This window comes from Echiichthys vipera (assembly GCF_963691815.1).
Source record: "Echiichthys vipera genome assembly, chromosome: 7".
NCBI lineage: Eukaryota > Metazoa > Chordata > Actinopteri > Perciformes > Trachinidae > Echiichthys > Echiichthys vipera.
In genome coordinates this window covers 1,948,554-1,970,167 of record NC_139832.1, presented here as the reverse complement: position 1 = coordinate 1,970,167, position 21,614 = coordinate 1,948,554, and the positions used below count along the sequence as shown (strand labels likewise).

Sequence of the window (21,614 nt, the reverse complement as noted above, 5' to 3'; positions counted from 1 at the left end):
AATTTAGGGTTAATTTAAACCGACTGTATTTACCGTGTTGTTGTTGTTGTTGTTGTTGTTGTTGTTGTTGTTGCCAAAAGCGCGTCGTATTCTTCTCATAAGCAAATATAGCAGCAAACATTTGTAACACTTTATTAAAAGTGATGTTTTTGACTTCATCTATTTGTGAGAAGAACTTTAATGGATTATTTCATTGAACAACAAAAAATAATGTTGAATAAAATAAATGTGTTCCGTAAATCATTCATTCATTCATCTTCAGCCTCTTGTCCCTGTCGGGGTCGTGGGGGGGCTGGAGCCGATCCCAGCTGACATTGGGCGTGAGGCGGGGTCCACCCTGGACAGGACGCCAGTCTATCACAGGACACATAGAGACGAACAGAGACAGACAACCATTCACACCTACGGTCCAGCTGGGAGGAGGCCTCGGGGAAGACCCAGGACCAGGTGGAGAGATTAGATCTCCACACTGGCCTGGGAACGCCTCAGGATCCCCCAGTTAGAGCTGGTTAATGTGGCCCGGGAAAGGGAAGTTTGGGGTCCCCTGCTGGAGCTGCTGCCCCCGAGACCCGACCCCGGATAAGAGGCTGAAGACTATCGTTTGACTATTTTGATATCCATCCATATTAATGAATCATGCTTAAAGTAGTCCCACACCCCGGGAGAAAGAGAAGATGGGGAGAAGAACTGGGGGTGAGTGGACATTACATGGCCCCTAAAGACTCTTTTAATGATGATTTACTCACATAACAGTTACGTAAACAGTGATATGTTTAAACAACAAAGGTTAGCGCAGTGAATGATTCCATGTGCACTACTTTTTGGATGATATGGGGATAGATAGATACTTTATTCATCCCCTCAGGGAAATTCTGTGTGTCCTGCAGCTCACAGTGCACATAATACGTCCTCTATACAAAAGACAGTCATTCAACAATAAAAGAAATATGTATAAATAAAGAATGATACAGTAATGAATGAGGTGAGGAGGTGGAGGATGGATTGGGTCGGGCCTGGCACCAGAGCCAGGGTCAGCGGCCCCTGTCCACAGCCTGATGACTGCAGGGACGAAGCACTTCCTGTGGCGCTCAGTCCTCCAGCGCAGCGCAGTTAGCCGCCCGCTGTGGCTGCTGCTCTGCTCCATCAGGGTGTGGTGGAGTTGAGTGAGCCTATGCAGTTGTGATTTACGGTGGCGTGGTATAAAAAAACCCCACTTTTGTGCCCCCCCCCCCCCCCCAATCCTGACATCAGAGCTGCACCCCTGCCTTCACTGGACATCTACTACCTCCTGACAGCTTTACCACTAACTCTCTTCTGTCCTCTCTCTCTTCTGCCAACAGCTGACGGCAGTTCAACATCTGGCCGACTTGTTGTATTTCTATAGACGTTTTTAAAGGGCGCCCTGCAGCCGTGGTGTTCTCTCTGTCCATGATGATCTGATGTTGTGGGCCGGGACAGTGGTCGTCCTGAGGATTGCGGTGACTTTGGTGTCCGTGAAAATGTTTATTTTGACACCACAGTGTGACCATCCCTGCTCTCTCTCTCTCTCTCTCTCTCTCTCTCTCTCTCTCTCTCTCTCTCTTCTCTCTCTCTCTCTCTCTCTCTCTCTCTCTCTCTCTCTCTCTCTCTCTCTCTCTCTCTCTCCCTCCCTCCCTCTGACATCAGCAGGGTCGTCAGCAGCATTGGCACCACCTGGGCTGTGAGCAACCACAATAACAGTCCCACAGGGTGCAAAAACCCGACACAAAGGTTCCGGGGTGCAAACCTCTAATAAAGTACTGACACACCGTTAAGGCTATGACAAAGTGCAAGTACAGAACTTGGGTAATTTATGTTTTTTTTATACTCAACCCCTGTGGAAGTCCTCCCCCTCACTAACCACTGTGGGAGTCCTCTGCCTCACTAACCACTGTGGGAGTCCTCCCCCTCACTAACCCCTGTGGGAGTCCTCTGCCTCACTAACCACTGTGGGAGTCCTCCGCCTCACTAACCACTGTGGGAGTCCTCCCCCTCACTAACCACTGTGGGAGTCCTCTGCCTCACTAACCACTGTGGGAGTCCTCTGCCTCACTAACCACTGTGGGAGTCCTCCCCGTCACTAACCACTGTGGGAGTCCTCCGCCTCACTAACCACTGTGGGAGTCCTCCCCCTCACTAACCCCTGTGGGAGTCCTCCGCCTCACTAACCCCTGTGGGAGTCCTCTGCCTCACTAACCACTGTGGGAGTCCTCCCCCTCACTAACCACTGTGGGAGTCCTCCCCCTCACTAACCACTGTGGGAGTCCTCTGCCTCACTAACCACTGTGGGAGTCCTCTGCCTCACTAACCACTGTGGGAGTCCTCTGCCTCACTAACCACTGTGGGAGTCCTCCCCCTCACTAACCACTGTGGGAGTCCTCTGCCTCACTAACCACTGTGGGAGTCCTCCCCCTCACTAACCACTGTGGGAGTCCTCCCCCTCACTAACCACTGTGGGAGTCCTCCGCCTCACTAACCACTGTGGGAGTCCTCTGCCTCACTAACCACTGTGGGAGTCCTCCTCCTCACTAACCACTGTGGGAGTCCTCCCCCTCACTAACCACTGTGGGAGTCCTCTGCCTCACTAACCACTGTGGGAGTCCTCTGCCTCACTAACCACTGTGGGAGTCCTCTGCCTCACTAACCACTGTGGGAGTCCTCTGCCTCACTAACCACTGTGGGAGTCCTCTGCCTCACTAACCACTGTGGGAGTCCTCTGCCTCACTAACCACTGTGGGAGTCCTCTGCCTCACTAACCACTGTGGGAGTCCTCTGCCTCACTAACCACTGTGGGAGTCCTCTGCCTCACTAACCACTGTGGGAGTCCTCCCCCTCACTAACCACTGTGGGAGTCCTCTGCCTCACTAACCTGTGACTAAAAGAGGGAATATCCTGAGCTTTTACTCTGCTGGGGTCTCTTCAAAGTTCATTTGCAGCTTCTACATCATCAGAGCGAAATCATGGTGCACTGGGTCAGACTGTTTCTCTCTATCGCAGCGATAGAGCCTCACATCTGTGCTACAGCCCCGCTTTCCCACCGCGTCGGTGCCAGTTAATCATTCCTGATCTCTCCACACAGACTCTGCCTCGGACTTGTCATTTAGAGAAGCTCTCTGCACGTTTTCAGACATGTTCGTCAGAATTTGCGGCCCATTTCTTGTCCTGGTGTTTCTTTGGGGTCCGGTTCACGGGGGACCCCTGACGGACCTCCACCCCAACATGACCGACCAGGAGCTGTTCTGGGGCACCGACCAGTACGACTTCTCCGTGGTGCTTCCTGCTGGAGGGCTGGAGTGTTTCTGGCACTTTGCTCACCGCGGAGAGAGATTCTACCTGAGCTTCATGGTAAAGCCTCAACATGGGCAGAGTTTTATTTTAAATGTTTACTTTAAAGCCTCTGAAAACATCTATCATAAGTTTTCCTACTTTAAGTCGATGAAGAGAGCACGGAGGAAACTAAACTTGCAGAAAATCCTTTGAAGGTAAAACTGGAACTGTTCGATGGACTCTTAGAGACTCGAACGTGTGATTCGGACATGAAGGGGCGCCACATGGAGCGGTCACGGGCCCACTGAAATGGTTCAGCAGCTTGGGTGCACGAATGTTTTCAGCAAACCTTTAAGTCGTGAGAGCGAGCTCATGCACTAAATTGACATTTTGTCCTGAAGTGTGCAGTCTATGTGCACAAGTGTGCACTTTATTAGGTACACCTGTCCACCTGCTCGTTAACGCAAATCTCTAATCAGCCAATCACACGGAAGCAGCTCAGTGCATTCAGGCGTGTGTGTGTGTGCGTGTGTGCGTGTGTGTGTGTGTGCATGTGTGTGTGTGTGTGTGTGTGTGTGTGTGTGTGTGTGAAGAGGATGTGCTGCAGGTCAAAGCAGCATCAGAACGGGGCAGAAAGGGGATTTAAGTGACTTTGAACGGGGCGTGGTTGTTGGTGCCAGAGGGATTTTTCTTTAGGGTTTTTACGGAGGATGCTAAGAGTTGCTAACAGCCGGACGTGGCTAACAGTGATTAGCTCTGGGCAGCACGGTGAAGGCATTCAAAGGTCTTTTTTAACCACTAATGCTGCTGAAAATAACAGCAAACCTCTGCAGCAGCATGAGAAGAGTCCCTACACACACAACAAAGCAGCAATGGGCTCCTTCTACTGTAGTGGACTTTACTATGAGAGGAGCTGGTACAGGGGCCAGTAGGTAAGTCTTTAAAACACTCTTTAATAAACTCTGGCTTCACTAACTACGTTGTTGCTGCTTTGTTGTGTGTGTAGGGACTCTTCTCATGCTGCTGCAGAGGTCACGCAACCACAAAATCTAAACATGCTTCCTACAGCATATATACAAATGTATGATCTGTCTGTCTGTCTGTCTGTCTGTCTGTCTATCTGTGTGTCTGTCTGTCTGTAGGTCCAGTGGGTGACAGGAGTCGGCCATGACAGACACCTGTCTGTCACTGTCAACTCTCCGAGCAGTCTCCTAGTGTCGACTGTTGATGATGCTCAAGGTCAGATCAACTTTGAGGCCGAGGAAACAGGTAGCTGTCTGTATGTCTGTCTGTCTGTCTGTCTGTCTGTCTGTCTGTCTGTCTTCCTCTCTGTCCGTCTGTCTGTCTTCCCGTCTGTCTGTCTGTCTGTCTTCCTGTCTGTCTTTGTCTCTCTTGCTGTCTGTCTCCCTCTCTGTCTTCCTCTCTGTCTGTCTGTCTGTCTTCCTCTCTGTCTGTCTGTCTGTCTTCCCGTCTGTCTGTCTTCCTGTCTGTCTGTCTGTCTGTCTTCCTCTCTGTCTGTCTGTCTGTCTGTCTGTCTGTCTGTCTGTCTTCCTCTCTGTCCGTCTGTCTGCTTGTCTTCCTGTCTGTCTTTGTCTCTCTCGCTGTCTGTCTCCCTCTCTGTCTTCCTCTCTGTCTGTCTGTCTTCCTCTCTGTCTGTCTGTCTTCCTCTCTGTCTGTCTGTCTGTCTTCCTCTCTCTCTCGCTGTCTGTCTGTCTGTCTGTCTGTCTTCCTGTCTGTCTGTCTGTCTTCCTCTCTGTCTGTCTGTCTGTCTGTCTTCCTCTCTGTCTGTCTGTCTGTCTTCCTCTCTCTCTCTCTCTCTCTCTCGCTGTCTGTCTGTCTGTCTGTCTGTCTTCCTGTCTGTCTTCCTGTCTGTCTGTTTATCGTCCTGTCTGTCTGCCTTCCTCTCTTTCTGTCTGTCTTGCGCTCTCGCTGTCGGTCTGTGTTCCTGTCTGTCTGTCTGTCTTCCTCTCTGTCTGTCTGTCTGTCTGTCTTCCTCTCTGTCTGTCTGTCTGTCTTCCTCTCTCTCTCTCTCTCTCTCTCGCTGTCTGTCTGTCTGTCTGTCTGTCTTCCTGTCTGTCTTCCTGTCTGTCTGTTTATCGTCCTGTCTGTCTGCCTTCCTCTCTTTCTGTCTGTCTTGCGCTCTCACTGTCGGTCTGTGTTCCTGTCTGTCTGTCTGTCTTCCTCTCTGTCTGTCTGTCTGTCTGTCTGTCTTCCTCTCTGTCTGTCTTCCTCTCTGTCTTCCTCTCTGCCTGTCTGTCTCTCTGTCTGTCTTCCTCTCTGTCTGTCTGTCTGTCTCTGTGTCTGTCTGTCTGTCTTCCTCTCTGTCTGTCTTCCTGTCTGTCTCTCTGCCTGTCTGTCTGTCTGTCTGTCTGTCTTCCTCTCTGTCTGTCTTCCTGTCTGTCTCTCTGTCTGTCCTGTTTTAAATAAATCTTTGTCGCTTCTTTCTGAATTTAAAAAGCTGCTCAGCAGTGAAACAATAATCTTCACCAGCCGTAACATTAAAGTGATGCATCAATAATTATAAATATGATAAATAATAAATAATATAAAACTATACGAGGTCCTGATGAAGGTCAACAGACCGAAAGGTTGACTGGACAAAAGAGCTTCAAGTGAGTGACGGAGCAAGTGCTGATGTTTAATGTTGAACGTGATTAACCCTCAATAATCATAAAACAATAATAACATAAATATCCTTCTGTGCTGTCACTATTTTCACCTCAGTCAAAGATCTGAGTTCTTATTTTAAGCAGAAAAAGGGTCAGAAATGTATTTGACTGATCTTCCCCGTGTGTGTGTTTGTCTCCCCGTCGTCGAGCGTCTCCAGGTTTCTATCAGATGTGTTTCAACAACTTCCACAACCACTTCGGCTCCATGCAGCTCTTCCTCAGCTTCGGCGTTTACTACGACGGCCTCCAGGACGCCGCCGCGCAGAGGGAGGAGGAGAAGAAGAAGAAGAAGGAGGAAGTCACCAAGGACCTGAACAACACACTCAGCGTCATAGAGGTGCACGCACACGCACACGTGAACAAACACACACAAGAACAACACGCTCAGCCTCATAGATGTACACGCACACACACACACACGTGAACAAACACACACAAGAACAACACACTCAGCGTCATAGAGGTGCACGCACACACATGCACGCACAAACACGCACACAACAAACACACACACACACACACACACACGAACACACACATACACGCACACAAACACACACACGTGAACACACGCACACACACAAGCACGAACAAACACACACACACACACACACGAACAAACACACACACACACACGCATGCACACACACATGTGAACAAATGCACGCACACACGTCTAAACTTAACCGTCTCCTTTAGTCGTCTAAACTTAACCGTCTCCTTTAGTCGTCTAAACTTAACCGTCGCCTTTAGTCGTCTAAACTTAACCGTCGCCTATAGTCGTCTAAACTTAACCGTCGCCTTTAGTCGTCTAAACTTAACCGTCGCCTTTAGTCGTCTAAACTTAACCGTCTCCTTTAGTGTCTAAACTTAACCGTCTCCTTTAGACGCCTAAACTTAACCGTCACCTTTAGTCGCCTAAACTTAACCGTCGCCTTTAGTGTCTAAACTTAACCGTCACCTTTAGTGTCTAAACTTAACCGTCTCCTTTAGACGCCTAAACTTAACCGTCACCTTTAGTCGTCTAAACTTAACCGTCACCTTTAGTGTCTAAACTTAACCATCTCCTTTAGTGTCTAAACTTAACCGTCGCCTTTCATCGTCTAAACTTAACCGTCTCCTTTAGTCGTCTAAACTTAACCGTCTCCTTTAGTCGTCTAAACTTAACCGTCTCCTTTAGTCGTCTAAACTTAACCGTCTCCTTTAGTCGTCTAAACTTAACCGTCTCCTTTAGTCGTCTAAACTTAACCGTCTCCTTTAGTCGTCTAAACTTAACCGTCTCCTTTAGTGTCTAAACTTAACCGTCACCTTTAGTGTCTAAACTTAACCGTCTCCTTTAGTCGTCTAAACTTAACCGTCTCCTTTAGTCGTCTAAACTTAACCGTCTCCTTTAGTCGTCTAAACTTAACCGTCTCCTTTCGTCCTCTAAACTTAACAGTCGCCTTTAGTCGTTTAAACTTAACGGTCACCTTCTGTTGTCTCAAAAGTTTAAATATGTCTTTGTTGTCGTTGTGATGTCGTTGCAGGATGCGACGCACAAAGTGGAGAACCGCGTCTTCCACATGTTCCGTTACTACAACTTCGGCCGCATGAGGAAGAGCGCCGACTACTTCCTGCTGCTGTCCAACTCGCAGTACATCACCTGGTGGTCGATAGCCCTCAGCCTCCTCATCGTCACCTCCGGGTACCTGCAGCTCCTCTTCCTCAAAAGACTCTTCGTCACCAACGCCTGCGCCGAGGAGGAGAAGCCTCGCTGCTGATAAACCACAACACAACAACACAACAACACAACAACACAACAACACAACAACACAACAACACAACAACAGCTGTATTGTGTTTGTGTACCTGTATCTTCACGCAGCATGAATAAACTGTACTGTCAGAGGAGCATGTGATGTTTTGCATCTGTTTCTAGTCATTTTGCATCTTTTTGTGGTGGTTTTGCATCTATTTTTACTCATTTTGCATCTTTTTGTGGTGGTTTTGCATCTATTTTTAGTCATTTTGCATCTTTTTGTGGTGGTTTTGCATCTATTTTTAGTCATTTTGCATCTTTTTGTGGTGGTTTTGCATCTATTTTTACTCATTTTGCATCTTTTTGTGGTGGTTTTGCATCTTTTTTTAGTCATTTTGCATCTTTTTGTGGTGGTTTTGCATCTATTTTTAGTCATTTTGCATCTTTTTGTGCTGGTTTTGCATCTATTTTTAGTCATTTTGCATCTTTTTGTGGTGGTTTTGCATCTATTTTTAGTCATTTTGCATCTCTTTGTGGTGGTTTTGCATCTTTTTCCATTCATTTTGCATCTTTTTGTGCTGGTTTTGCATCTATTTTTAGTCATTTTGCATCTTTTTGTGGTGGTTTTGCATCATCTTTTACATTTCTGACTATGATTTGGATTTTATCTTTTATTATCACTTTTACTGTGAAGCACTTTTGTTTGGGTCATAAAGCACCAAGTGAGTTTCATGAAAGCTGAAACAAATACACAATTATGCTTTCCTGATATGTTATCAAGCGTTAAGTGTCAAGACTGAGTTTGTAGATGTGGTTAATAATTCTTTTCCAGCTGATATCCAAGGATCAGCAGCAGGAAGCAGCCGGCCTCCTCCTCCTCCTCCTCCTCCTCCTCCTCCTCCTCCTCCTCAGTAACTGCAGTCATGCTGCTGAACGCTCTGCTCCTCGTGCTGAGCTCTCAGGGTGTCTGGAGCAGAAAGTCTGAACCGTCCCTGGACGAGGCGGACGCAGGATGGTTCAGGGGATCAGACAAATATGACTTTGCTGTGGAGGTTCCTGCTGCAGGGATGGAGTGTTTCTGGCACTTTGCCCACCAGAGCGGAAGCTTCCACCTGTCCTACATGGTGAGGAAAGGTCTCTTCATAACCTGCAGGCCTGGGCCGTGGCGTGCACAGACTTTTTGAAGGGCAGGGGCGTAAAGGAAGAAAAAGGGCACATATAGCGCGTCCTTGCCACTTCAGAGGGCACTTTAGACCACGTTTTGCTGCTAGAGGGCACTTTAGCACACATTTTAGCTCCATGAGTACACAATAGCACGCGTTTTGGCTCCTAGAGGACACTTTAGCACACGTTTTGGTTCCTAGAGGGCACGTTAGCACATGTTTTGGCTCCTAGAGAGCACTTTAACACACATTTTGACGTCTAGAGGGCAGTTTAACAATCGTCAGGGCTCCAAGGGGGCACTTTAGCACACGTATTCCAACAATTGCCCCCCCTGCACGCCACTGGGACTGGGTTTTATCTTGTCTGCTGAGATACAGGTGTTTATAATTGAATGTAGGCATCAACTGAACGCACAGGGAGGTTTTCTTCTGTGCCCGTTGGTCTTTCGTCCTGAGGCTTATCACACGTACTTCCAAGGTGATCCAGTCAGTGTTTGCACACGTTTCCCCCAAGAAACACGGAGCTGTGCTCAGATATGTGGAGGATAAACTGGAGCTGTTGTCAGACTTCAAACACACACCTGCAAAAGCGCAGATTCAACCCTCCAACCATGTTGCATTCGTTTGACATTGATAGAGTGCTATTGTCCAAAATAACCAAATTATAGGGATTAAGGTTAATAAAGGAAACACACACAACACTTGTTAGTCAGTGATGTTCTTCTCATGGGGTCTGTCCACCTGTTTAATAGGTATTTAACATGTGAACACAGGTACAGTGGGTAACAGGGATGGCCAACGATCACCGGCTCTTTGTGACCGTCAGCTCGCCCCGGGGCGTCCTCATAGCCTCAAAGAACGATGCCGTCGGCCAAATGAACTTCCAGACTGAGGTGACAGGTAGGATCATCAGAAACGACACATTATAAATCCTATAATTCATATTGTCTCTGAGGTAACTGCAGTTTCCTCCCCACAGGTTTTTACCGAATGTGTCTCGGGAACCACAACAACCAGTTTGGAGGCGTCAGGGTCTTTGTGAGCTTTGGCGTCCTCTACGGAGGCTTCGAGGAGTCAAAGAGAGAGACGGAGGAGGGAGAGAAGGTCCTCAACAGCACTTTGAGCAGCATCCAGGTATTTGTCTCAATCCAAGTCTCCGGGATTTTAGGGCCTGTCCGCACAGAGACGCGTTTTCCTGTAACCGCACAACTTTAGTCCGGTTTAGTCGACCGTCACACGCAGCCGGCGTCATCAGAGCCTGAAAACAGGATCTTTTGAAACCAGGTCCCAGAGTAGGAAGCCGGTACTATCATATCGACCACAGTGACCACCGAAAAATATGACGACGTCGACTTATCAAGCATTCACCAGGACTTCTTATCACTCTAGTACTTTTTATCGCACTGCGAGTGTGAAAGTCACAGACTTTGCAACAAACGTGCGTCTACTAAAATACGCTGGAGCAGGAAGGTAAGCAGTGCGTGCGCTTTCTCTCTCTCTCTCGTTGTCTTTCGAGTGAAGCGTTGCAGGAAGGTGCAGACACAATTCAGAGACAGTTTAGAACGACCTACATACAATGTTTATTGTGGAAAACGTGTTGCTTCTGCTAATTTGATGTTAGCAGGTGTGTTGTCATGCTGAGACAGTCTATTTTTCTTTCTTTCTTTCATTGCATCTCAGTGCACACAATCTGGAACAGTGTTGTCGCTCATGTAATGATTGCACACAAAAGCAACATTAAAATGGTTTGATATTATATTTTATAAAGGCGCTTCCTTAATGTCAAATGTGACAATAGTATGACACCGTTCATCTTCAGCCTGTGACATTCGGTTATACACAATTGACGTGAAACTGAACACTTCACCATGTGTGGTTTAGGAGAGTGTGCAGAAGCTGCAGAATCAGATCTTCCACATGTGGCGTCATTACAACTTCGCCCGCATGAGGAAAGGGAAGGATCACTACCTCCTGCTGTCCAACTTCAACTACGTCACCTGGTGGTCGGCAACCCAAAGCCTCGTCATCCTGCTGTCTGGATACCTGCAGCTCCTCGTCCTCAAAAGACTCTTCCACACGGACACCAGCAGGCCGCGGTGCTGAGAGCCCGACGTCCGCGCTGCTGAGAGCCGGACGTCCGCGGTGCTGAGAGCCCGACGCCCGCTACTTTAACCTCACGTGTGATTTCTACTTTCTACTTCATTGATAGAGAGACGTTTGGCACCTAGACGTTCTTTCCACCCAGACGTTTGACAACATATCGTCTCCAGTTCGGTTAAAATCTCTCAGGCATGTCACAGCTTTTGTTGGGCCGACTTTGAAATGATGTGTCATGATGCCGATCTTAAAATAAACGTCTCTTCTTCACATTTATCCGTCGATATCCCTCCCTGGATTTACCAGCAGAGGGTCGACTTCAGGGAGGGTTTGTACAGTTTGCAGATGATGTAAATCACCAACCAATCATAAGGCATAAAAGTATTCTCTTACCCATGAATAGATTACTGAACGGGACTAATGTGCACAGGCCCAGGGGCCCATAGAGTCGGGGGCCCTGACTCATAAAAGGTCGCTGCCAAACAACAAAGAATGATCACAAACAGATGCTAAACACACGAAACAACCCAAAAATGACCACAAAGACACAAAAAAATGACTATGAGGATGCAAAACGACCACATAGAGACAAAAACATGATGACAAAGACACGCAGAATAATAATATTAATAATAATATTAATAATGATGGGGAGACACGATGATGTGGTGGTTTGCACTGGTTTGAATCCCGGCTGGAGCCCTTGTGTGTGGAGTTTGCATGTTGTCCCCGTGTCTGCGTGGGTTTTCTCCGGGTTCTCCGGTTTCCTCCCACAGTCCAAAGACGTGCAGGTGTTCGGTTCATTGATGACTCTAAATCACCCGTAGGTGTGAATGGTTGTCTGTCTCTGTTCGTCTCTATGTGTCCTGTGATAGACTGGCGTCCTGTCCAGGGTGGACCCCGCCTCACGCCCGATGTCAGCTGGGATCGACTCCAGCCCCCCCACGACCCCGACAGGGACAAGAGGCTGAAGATGAATGAACGAATGAATGATAATAATAATGAACCAACACAAACCTCAACAGTTCAGCCCTATAATATGAAAAAAGTGACGTGTAAAATTGATGAGAGATAGACGCATAAGCGAGCCACCCCCACGTGTTTGGTGCCAGCGAGCTCTAACTCACCGCCGTGAACAGGACGAACAGGTTTGACAGTTTTGTACGAGATTATTGTTGTTGGTGTGTCTTCAGCATCTTTGGTAAGATGCCAACAACGTCGACGCATGAGTCAAAGTGCTGAAACGCAAACGTACTTTCATTTTCCTCAAACTCATCTGGATCCACAGCGTTCGCCCGTCAACAGGTAAACAATGTCTTTAATGTTTTTCTTCATTAGTCATTCCTGCTAAAATAAAAACATACATGAAGGAACATTTAAAGGATACATTTAATTCACATTTGAACTGGATTTAATTATTTCTCCCGTCACGATCGTCAGTGTTAGTAATGGACGCGACATCTGTGCAAAAGAATAGAAATACTTTATTGATCCTAAGCTGTGAAACTGACAAAGTTTATTTAAAGCTAATATTTTAAATAATAAACGTTTATTCATTTATTTCAGGCTGCATTCATTACAATAGCATTTGCACTGGAAACAGCAACATTTGAATGCAGCTTGTGCCTGAAAAGGAGAAGAAGAAAAACCCTGTTTCTCATAAGTGTCTTAAACAGAACGTGTGATGTCACTTCCTGAATTAATGCAAATAAATGTAAATAAACAAAAACACACACACACAAAAATCAACACCTTACATAATGTTCAGGCAGCTGATCCACTTGAAGTGACTGAGAATGATTATTATACTTTAATATTCGATCATAATGGCGTTTAGCTCTTTAAGGGCGCACTCACACTGTCCTTCTGTCCGGGGCCAAAACCATTTTTTCAGCTAAAGCCTAGTACGTTTAAGCAGTGTGAGTGCACCCGTTCCGCGCATAACAGCCGACAGCGGTCCGCCCACGGCCCGCTTGAAAGAGGTGGGCTTTAGCGGAGCCGTTTGCACGTGTACGAGCACGAGCGTGCGCACGTGTACGAGCACGAGCCCTACGGCGGTAGCGTATGTGCGCCTGTTCGGACATGTAAATAGAACGACGGACCATGCGCGGACATTTAACTACAACAACAATGGCGGTGAAAGGTTCACGTTGGTGTGATGCGGAGGTGGAGTGTTTACTGCAGATTTGGTCGATGAAAAGATTCAAAAAACAGTCGACAAGACGCACAAAAACTCCGAGGTCTACGGAAAGATCTGGAAACAAAGCCACGCACACGCGATCAATGCGTGTGACGTGTTACGGCGTGATGACGTATGGACAGCAAGAAGCATTGGCCGAGGCCCAGGCAGTGTGAGTACAAACGGGGCTGGGGCGCGGGGGGAGAGGGAGGGGGTACAAGTACCCTAAAGCCCGGGTCGCGGTGCGGAAGGACAGTGTGAGTGCGCCCTAAGAAACATCACCTGGATGCACTGGGGCGCGTCATCAGGGTTGTTTCCTGGGGTCGAAGGGTGTTTCGGGTCTTTCAACGGACACCCTCGCCAAGTCGACCCTACCGGGGGTGATCAAGTCCCAGTAGCAGCCCACGAATCAGCCCTCTTAGTCCACACCCACCTTGTGGCTTTCTCTGCGGCCTCACTAGCAGATTGCACGGCCCTCTTCTTGGCCCCTGTGATGCCCAGACGACCGAATACTTTGCAGAGATAGCGTCCTGCGAAGCGTCTGCAGCCGACTTCCATCGGCTCACAGACCGTCCTCCAGCCCCTGCCTCTGCACACCTCCACCAGTTCCTGGTACTTCTCACGCTTCCTTTCGTTGGCCTCCTCAATCCGCTCTTCCCAGGGCACGGTTAGCTCCAGCATGATCGGTTGTTTTGAGACCTCAGATGTTATCATCGTGTCTGGTCGGAGGGATGTCGGTGCAGTGTGTTGTGGGAGCCTCAGCTAGCAAAGCAAGACGATGATAAATAACAAACAAAAAAGAAATACATATGAATGTCAGGACAACAAGTCCAAGACGGTGATGAAGACGATAACCCTCCTTATACATGTTGTGACCAATGCTACTTTAACTCCTCCTGACACCTTAAGTTGCTTCCAATAACTCTGTAAAACATTGAATGCGTGACTTTTCCTTGTGACGGAGTACTTTTGTGCTCATTTGACTTAAGTAAGAACCTTTTCAGTGCGTCAGCTTAAGGTAAACTGGTGATCATAGTGAAGCATTTCACGCAATATTGGACTCAAACATCTCGTAGACACAAACAGAGACGCTGGTAAATCATCATGTTGCTCTGAAACAGCTGGATGTGGGGGAAAGAAGCCGTTTGCACATCAACGTAAAAGATCTGAGTGTGAAACTGGTCCACGGGTGCGGCTTGAACAAAACCCCAAAATCAGGTAATGCAGGTTTTAAGTTGTTCTGGGAAACAACAACTGCAGCTTCCGCGTACACTGATCTTGTTACGTCAGGTTAGGAATGTATGTCCAGCAGGAGGAGACTCCACTTAAAGCTGCATTCTCTCTAATGTCCAGCAGGGGGAGACTCCACTTAAAGCTGCATTCTCTCTAATGTCCAGCAGGAGGAGACTCCACTTAAAGCTGCATTCTCTCTAATGTCCAGCAGGAGGAGACTCCACTTAAAGCTGCATTCTCTCTAATGTCCAGCAGGAGGAGACTCCACTTAAAGCTGCATTCTCTCTAATGTCCAGCAGGAGGAGACTCCACTTAAAGCTGCGTTCTCTCTAATGTCCAGCAGGAGGAGACTCCACTTAAAGCTGCATTCTCTCTAATGTCCAGCAGGAGGAGACTCCACTTAAAGCTGCATTCTCTCTAATGTCCAGCAGGAGGAGACTCCACTTAAAGCTGCATTCTCTCTAATGTCCAGCAGGAGGAGACTCCACTTAAAGCTGCATTCTCTCTAATGTCCAGCAGGGGGAGACTCCACTTAAAGCTGCGTTCTCTCTAATGTCCAGCAGGAGGAGACTCCACTTAAAGCTGCATTCTCTCTAATGTCCAGCAGGAGGAGACTCCACTTAAAGCTGCATTCTCTCTAATGTCCAGCAGGAGGAGACTCCACTTAAAGCTGCATTCTCTCTAATGTCCAGCAGGAGGAGACTCCACTTAAAGCTGCGTTCTCTCTAATGTCCAGCAGGGGGAGACTCCACTTAAAGCTGCATTCTCTCTAATGTTCAGCAGGAGGAGACTCCACTTAAAGCTGCATTCTCTCTAATGTCCAGCAGGAGGAGTCTCCACTTAAAGCTGCATTCTCTCTAATGTCCAGCAGGAGGAGACTCCACTTAAAGCTGCATTCTCTCTAATGTCAAGCAGGGGGAGACTCCACTTAAAGCTGCATTCTCTCTAATGTCCAGCAGGAGAAGACTCCACTTAAAGCTGCGTTCTCTCTAATGTCCAGCAGGAGGAGACTCCACTTAAAGCTGCATTCTCTCTAATGTCCAGCAGGAGGAGACTCCACTTAAAGCTGCATTCTCTCTAATGTCCAGCAGGAGGAGACTCCACTTAAAGCTGCATTCTCTCTAATGTCCAGCAGGAGGAGACTCCACTTAAAGCTGCGTTCTCTCTAATGTCCAGCAGGAGGAGACTCCACTTAAAGCTGCATTCTCTCTAATGTCCAGCAGGGGGAGACTCCACTTAAAGCTGCATTCTCTCTAATGTCCAGCAGGAGGAGACTCCACTTAAAGCTGCATTCTCTCTAATGTCCAGCAGGAGGAGACTCCACTTAAAGCTGCATTCTCTCTAATGTCCAACAGGAGGAGACTCCACTTAAAGCTGCGTTCTCTCTAATGTCCAGCAGGAGGAGACTCCACTTAAAGCTGCATTCTCTCTAATGTCCAGCAGGAGGAGACTCCACTTAAAGCTGCATTCTCTCTAATGTCCAGCAGGAGGAGACTCCACTTAAAGCTGCATTCTCTCTAATGTCCAGCAGGGGGAGACTCCACTTAAAGCTGCATTCTCTCTAATGTCCAGCAGGAGAAGACTCCACTTAAAGCTGCGTTCTCTCTAATGTCCAGCAGGAGAAGACTCCACTTAAAGCTGCATTCTCTCTAATGTCCAGCAGGAGGAGACTCCACTTAAAGCTGCATTCTCTCTAATGTCCAGCAGGAGGAGACTCCACTTAAAGCTGCATTCTCTCTAATGTCCAGCAGGAGGAGACTCCACTTAAAGCTGCATTCTCTCTAATGTCCAGCAGGAGGAGACTCCACTTAAAGCTGCGTTCTCTCTAATGTCCAGCAGGGGGAGACTCCACTTAAAGCTGCATTCTCTCTAATGTTCAGCAGGAGGAGACTCCACTTAAAGCTGCATTCTCTCTAATGTCCAGCAGGAGGAGTCTCCACTTAAAGCTGCATTCTCTCTAATGTCCAGCAGGAGGAGTCTCCACTTAAAGCTGCATTCTCTCTAATGTCCAGCAGGAGGAGACTCCACTTAAAGCTGCATTCTCTCTAATGTCCAGCAGGAGGAGACTCCACTTAAAGCTGCATTCTCTCTAATGTCCAGCAGGAGGAGACTCCACTTAAAGCTGCGTTCTCTCTAATGTCCAGCAGGGGGAGACTCCACTTAAAGCTGCATTCTCTCTAATGTTCAGCAGGAGGAGACTCCACTTAAAGCTGCATTCTCTCTAATGTCCAGCAGGAGGAGTCTCCACTTAAAGCTGCATTCTCTCTAATGTCCAGCAGGAGGAGTCTCCACTTAAAGCTGCATTCTCTCTAATGTCCAGCAGGAGGAGACTCCACTTAAAGCTGCATTCTTTCTAATGTCCAGCAGGAGGAGACTCCACTTAAAGCTGCATTCTCTCTAATGTCCAGCAGGAGGAGACTCCACTTAAAGCTGCATTCTCTCTAATGTCCAGCAGGAGGAGACTCCACTTAAAGCTGCATTCTCTCTAATGTCCAGCAGGAGGAGACTCCACTTAAAGCTGCATTCTCTCTAATGTCCAGCAGGAGGAGACTCCACTTAAAGCTGCATTCTCTCTAATGTCCAGCAGGAGGAGACTCCACTTAAAGCTGCATTCTCTCTAATGTCCAGCAGGAGGAGACTCCACTTAAAGCTGCATTCTCTCTAATGTCCAGCAGGAGAAGACTCCACTTAAAGCTGCATTCTCTCTAATGTCCAGCAGGAGGAGACTCCACTTAAAGCTGCATTCTCTCTAATGTCCAGCAGGGGGAGACTGCAGAAAAGAAGTCCGATTGCACAGAAGTCAAAGAGAAAATGAGCGACTCGGTAAGAACACTTGATTGATGATGTTCCTGTTGATGTTCAGTTCTCAGTTTAGTTCAGTGTTGTTCAGTTCACGTCACTGTGGCACCGTTTCACTCTCTGTCTCTGCAGATAAACATCGGAACCGCAGAACCAGTCGTGTCCCTTCTGAGTCTCCTCTTGTCACAATGTTTTCAAATCTACAAGATGGTTGAGAACGTGAAAGCCAACAAGGAGCGCTGCTGGCAGATCGCCAAGAGAGTCAAAGCACTGGAGGAACTGGTTCTCACCATCAAACAAAGAGGGTCTGCCCAAATCTCCGCCGCCGTGGAGAGCGCTCTGAGGGAGCTCTGCGGCACTCTGGACTCTGCCATGATGCTGATGGAGAAATTCTCCCGCACGAGTGCTTTTATGAGCTTCCTGAAGTCCGGCAGCCACGAAGGCAAGTTCTGTAAGGTGGACAAGAGTCTCACCGATAACTTCCAGGTGCTGTCGGGGGCTCTCCTGATCGAGCAGGGCGACACGCTGCACAAAGTGTACGAAAGTGTTAGAGGTGAGAAAAGGTCTCATCCTCGTCCGAGAGTTTGTACCCCCGAGCCTCCCCCTTACACCGAGCAGCCCCTGACACTGTCCAGCCCCACAGCCTTCTCGCCTCCCCCTTACACCGCGCCCACCATGACACTGTCCAACTCCACAGCTTTCTCGCCTGTCCCTTACACCGCGCCCACCATGACACTGTCCAGCCCCACAGCCTTCTCGCCTCCCCCTTACACCGCGCCCACCATGACACTGTCCGGCTCCACAGCTTTCTCACCTCTCCCTTACACCGCGCCGCTCCTGACACTGTCCAGCCCCACAACCTTCTCGCGTCTCTCTTACGTCGCGCCCACCATGACACTGTCCAACCTCGTAGCTCCCGCGGCTCTCCCCTTTATCGCGCCCTCCGCGACAATGTCCGCCATGTCTCTTTACGGAACCATGACCTCCAACCCTTTCTCCACCTCCATTGTCTCCAATCCACATACCATGAGCATCGTGGACCTAAGGAATCTTTCACCTTTTAATACATCCGTCCCAACAGTCTATAACTACAGCCCTTACTCCTAAAACATGTTCTGTGACGCGTGACGACAACGCGGGACGGGCTGGAGAAAGACCCGAATGACCGCAGTTAAAGTCAGGAAGAAAAGTCTGCTGTCATGTAAACGGAAAAGATGCAATAAATGAATTAAAGCACCTCCTGTGGTCGTGTGTATACAAATGTGAATTAATATTGTCAAAGTTATGAACTGTAATGATGAAGAACAATTACTTCCTGTTAAAATAAATTAATTACAAATAATGTCCACTTAAAGCTGCATTCTCTCTAATGTCCAGCAGGGGGAGACTCCACTTAAAGCTGCATTCTCTCTAATGTCCAGCAGGAGGAGACTCCACTTAAAGCTGCATTCTCTCTAATGTCCAGCAGGGGGAGACTCCACTTAAAGCTGCATTCTCTCTAATGTCCAGCAGGAGGAGACTCCACTTAAAGCTGCGTTCTCTCTAATGTCCAGCAGGAGGAGACTCCACTTAAAGCTGCTTTCTCTCTAATGTCCAGCAGGGGGAGACTCCACTTAAAGCTGCATTCTCTCTAATGTCCAGCAGGAGGAGACTCCACTTAAAGCTGCATTCTCTCTAATGTCCAGCAGGAGGAGACTCCACTTAAAGCTGCATTCTCTCTAATGTCCAGCAGGAGGAGACTCCACTTAAAGCTGCATTCTCTCTAATGTCCAGCAGGAGGAGACTCCACTTAAAGCTGCATTCTTTCTAATGTCCAGCAGGAGGAGACTCCACTTAAAGCTGCATTTTCTCTAATGTCCAGCAGGAGGAGACTCCACTTAAAGCTGCATTCTCTCTAATGTCCAGCAGGAGGAGACTCCACTTAAAGCTGCATTCTCTCTAATGTCCAGCAGGAGGAGACTCCACTTAAAGCTGCATTCTCTCTAATGTCCAGCAGGAGGAGACTCCACTTAAAGCTGCATTCTCTCTAATGTCCAGCAGGAGGAGACTCCACTTAAAGCTGCATTCTCTCTAATGTCCAGCAGGAGGAGACTCCACTTAAAGCTGCATTCTCTCTAATGTCCAGCAGGAGGAGACTCCACTTAAGGCTGCGTTCTCTCTAATGTCCAGCAGGAGGAGACTCCACTTAAAGCTGCATTCTCTCTAATGTCCAGCAGGGGGAGACTCCACTTAAAGCTGCATTCTCTCTAATGTCCAGCAGGAGGAGACTCCACTTAAAGCTGCATTCTCTCTAATGTCCAGCAGGAGGAGACTCCACTTAAAGCTGCATTCTCTCTAATGTCCAGCAGGAGAAGACTCCACTTAAAGCTGCGTTCTCTCTAATGTCCAGCAGGAGGAGACTCCACTTAAAGCTGCATTCTCTCTAATGTCCAGCAGGGGGAGACTCCACTTAAAGCTGCATTCTCTCTAATGTCCAGCAGGAGGAGACTCCACTTAAAGCTGCATTCTCTCTAATGTCCAGCAGGAGGAGACTCCACTTAAAGCTGCATTCTCTCTAATGTCCAGCAGGAGAAGACTCCACTTAAAGCTGCATTCTCTCTAATGTCCAGCAGGAGGAGACTCCACTTAAAGCTGCATTCTCTCTAATGTCCAGCAGGAGGAGACTCCACTTAAAGCTGCATTCTCTCTAATGTCCAGCAGGAGGAGACTCCACTTAAAGCTGCATTCTCTCTAATGTCCAGCAGGAGAAGACTCCACTTAAAGCTGCATTCTCTCTAATGTCCAGCAGGAGGAGACTCCACTTAAAGCTGCATTCTCTCTAATGTCCAGCAGGAGGAGACTTCACTTAAAGCTGCATTCTCTCTATTGTCCAGCAGGAGGAGACTCCACTTAAAGCTGCATTCTCTCTAATGTCCAGCAGGAGGAGACTCCACTTAAAGCTGCATTCTCTCTAATGTCCAGCAGGAGGAGACTCCACTTAAAGCTGCATTCTCTCTAATGTCCAGCAGGGGGAGACTCCACTTAAAGCTGCGTTCTCTCTAATGTCCAGCAGGAGGAGACTCCACTTAAAGCTGCATTCTCTTTAATGTCCAGCAGGGGGAGACTGCAGAAAAGAAGTCTGATTGTACAGAAGTCAAAGAGAAAATGAGCGACTCGGTAAGAACACTTGATTGATGATGTTCCTGTTGATGTTCAGTTCTCAGTTTAGTTCAGTTTCGTTCAGTTCACGTCACTGTGGCACCGTTTCACTCTCTGTCTCTGCAGATAAACATCGGAACCGCAGAACCAGTCGTGTCCCTTCTGAGTCTCCTCTTGTCACAATGTTTTCAAATCTACAAGATGGTTGAGAACGTGAAAGCCAACAAGGAGCGCTGCTGGCAGATCGCCAAGAGAGTCAAAGCACTGGAGGAACTGGTTCTCACCATCAAACAAAGAGGGTCTGCCCAAATCTCCGCCGCCGTGGAGAGCGCTCTGAGGGAGCTCTGCGGCACTCTGGACTCTGCCATGACGCTGATGGAGAAATTCTCCCGCACGAGTGCTTTTATGAGCTTCCTGAAGTCCGGCAGCCACGAAGGCAAGTTCTGTAAGGTGGACAAGAGTCTCACCGATAACTTCCAGGTGCTGTCGGGGGCTCTTCTGATCGAGCAGGGCGACACGCTGCACAAAGTGTACGAAAGTGTTAGAGGTGGGAAAAGGTCTCATCCTCGTCCGAGACTTTGTACCCCCGAGCCTCCCCCTTACACCGAGCAGCCCATGACACTGTCCGACTCCACAGCTTTCTCACCTCTCCCTTACACCGCGCCCACCATGACACTGTCCAGCCCCACAGCCTTCTCGCCTCCCCCTTACACCGCGCCCACCATGACACTGTCCAACTCCACAGCTTTCTCGCCTGTCCCTTACACCGCGCCACTCCTGACACTGTCCAGCCCCACAACCTTCTCGCGTCTCTCTTACGTCGCGCCCACCATGACACTGTCCAACCTCGTAGCTCCCGCGGCTCTCCCCTTTATCGCGCCCTCCGCGACAATGTCCGCCATGTCTCTTTACGGAACCATGACCTCCAACCCTTTCTCCACCTCCATTGTCTCCAATCCACATACCATGAGCATCGTGGACCTAAGGAATCTTTCACCTTTTAATACATCCGTCCCAACAATCTATAACTACAGCCCTTACTCCTAAAACATGTTCTGTGACGCGTGACGACAACGCGGGACGGGCTGGAGAAAGACCCGAATGACCGCAGTTAAAGTCAGGAAGAAAAGTCTGCTGTCATGTAAACGGAAAAGATGCAATAAATGAATTAAAGCACCTCCCGTGGTCGTGTGTATAAAAATGTGAATTATTATTGTCAAAGTTATGAACTGTAATGATGAAGAACAATTACTTCCTGTTAAAATAAATTAATTACAAATAACGTCCACTTAAAGCTGCATTCTCTCTAATGT

The 21,614-nt window shown here is 48.2% G+C and overlaps 3 protein-coding genes across 3 annotated transcripts; all 3 read left to right on the top strand.

The window, feature by feature from the left end:
• Positions 1-3,147: 3,147 nt before the first annotated feature.
• Positions 3,148-10,958, top strand: tmed6 (transmembrane p24 trafficking protein 6; the record flags this gene model as incomplete). The annotated part of the gene is made up of 8 exons (XM_083916368.1): positions 3,148-3,363; positions 4,428-4,554; positions 6,113-6,291; positions 7,481-7,701; positions 8,669-8,816; positions 9,629-9,755; positions 9,835-9,989; positions 10,737-10,958. The coding sequence occupies 8 exons, from the start codon at positions 3,148-3,150 to the stop codon at positions 10,956-10,958; spliced, it is 1,395 nt and encodes a 464-aa protein (XP_083772494.1).
• A 1,267-nt stretch (positions 10,959-12,225) lies between these two features.
• LOC310949814 (uncharacterized protein) lies at positions 12,226-18,398 on the top strand. Its single transcript, XM_083917373.1, has 3 exons — positions 12,226-12,257; positions 17,125-17,187; positions 17,296-18,398. The coding sequence occupies exons 2-3, from the start codon at positions 17,176-17,178 to the stop codon at positions 18,268-18,270; spliced, it is 987 nt and encodes a 328-aa protein (XP_083773499.1). The 5' UTR covers positions 12,226-12,257; positions 17,125-17,175; the 3' UTR covers positions 18,271-18,398.
• Positions 18,399-20,203: 1,805 nt separating this feature from the next.
• Positions 20,204-21,395, top strand: LOC310949815 (uncharacterized protein). The gene is made up of 2 exons (XM_083917374.1): positions 20,204-20,319; positions 20,428-21,395. The coding sequence occupies exons 1-2, from the start codon at positions 20,308-20,310 to the stop codon at positions 21,346-21,348; spliced, it is 933 nt and encodes a 310-aa protein (XP_083773500.1). The 5' UTR covers positions 20,204-20,307; the 3' UTR covers positions 21,349-21,395.
• Positions 21,396-21,614: the final 219 nt, after the last annotated feature.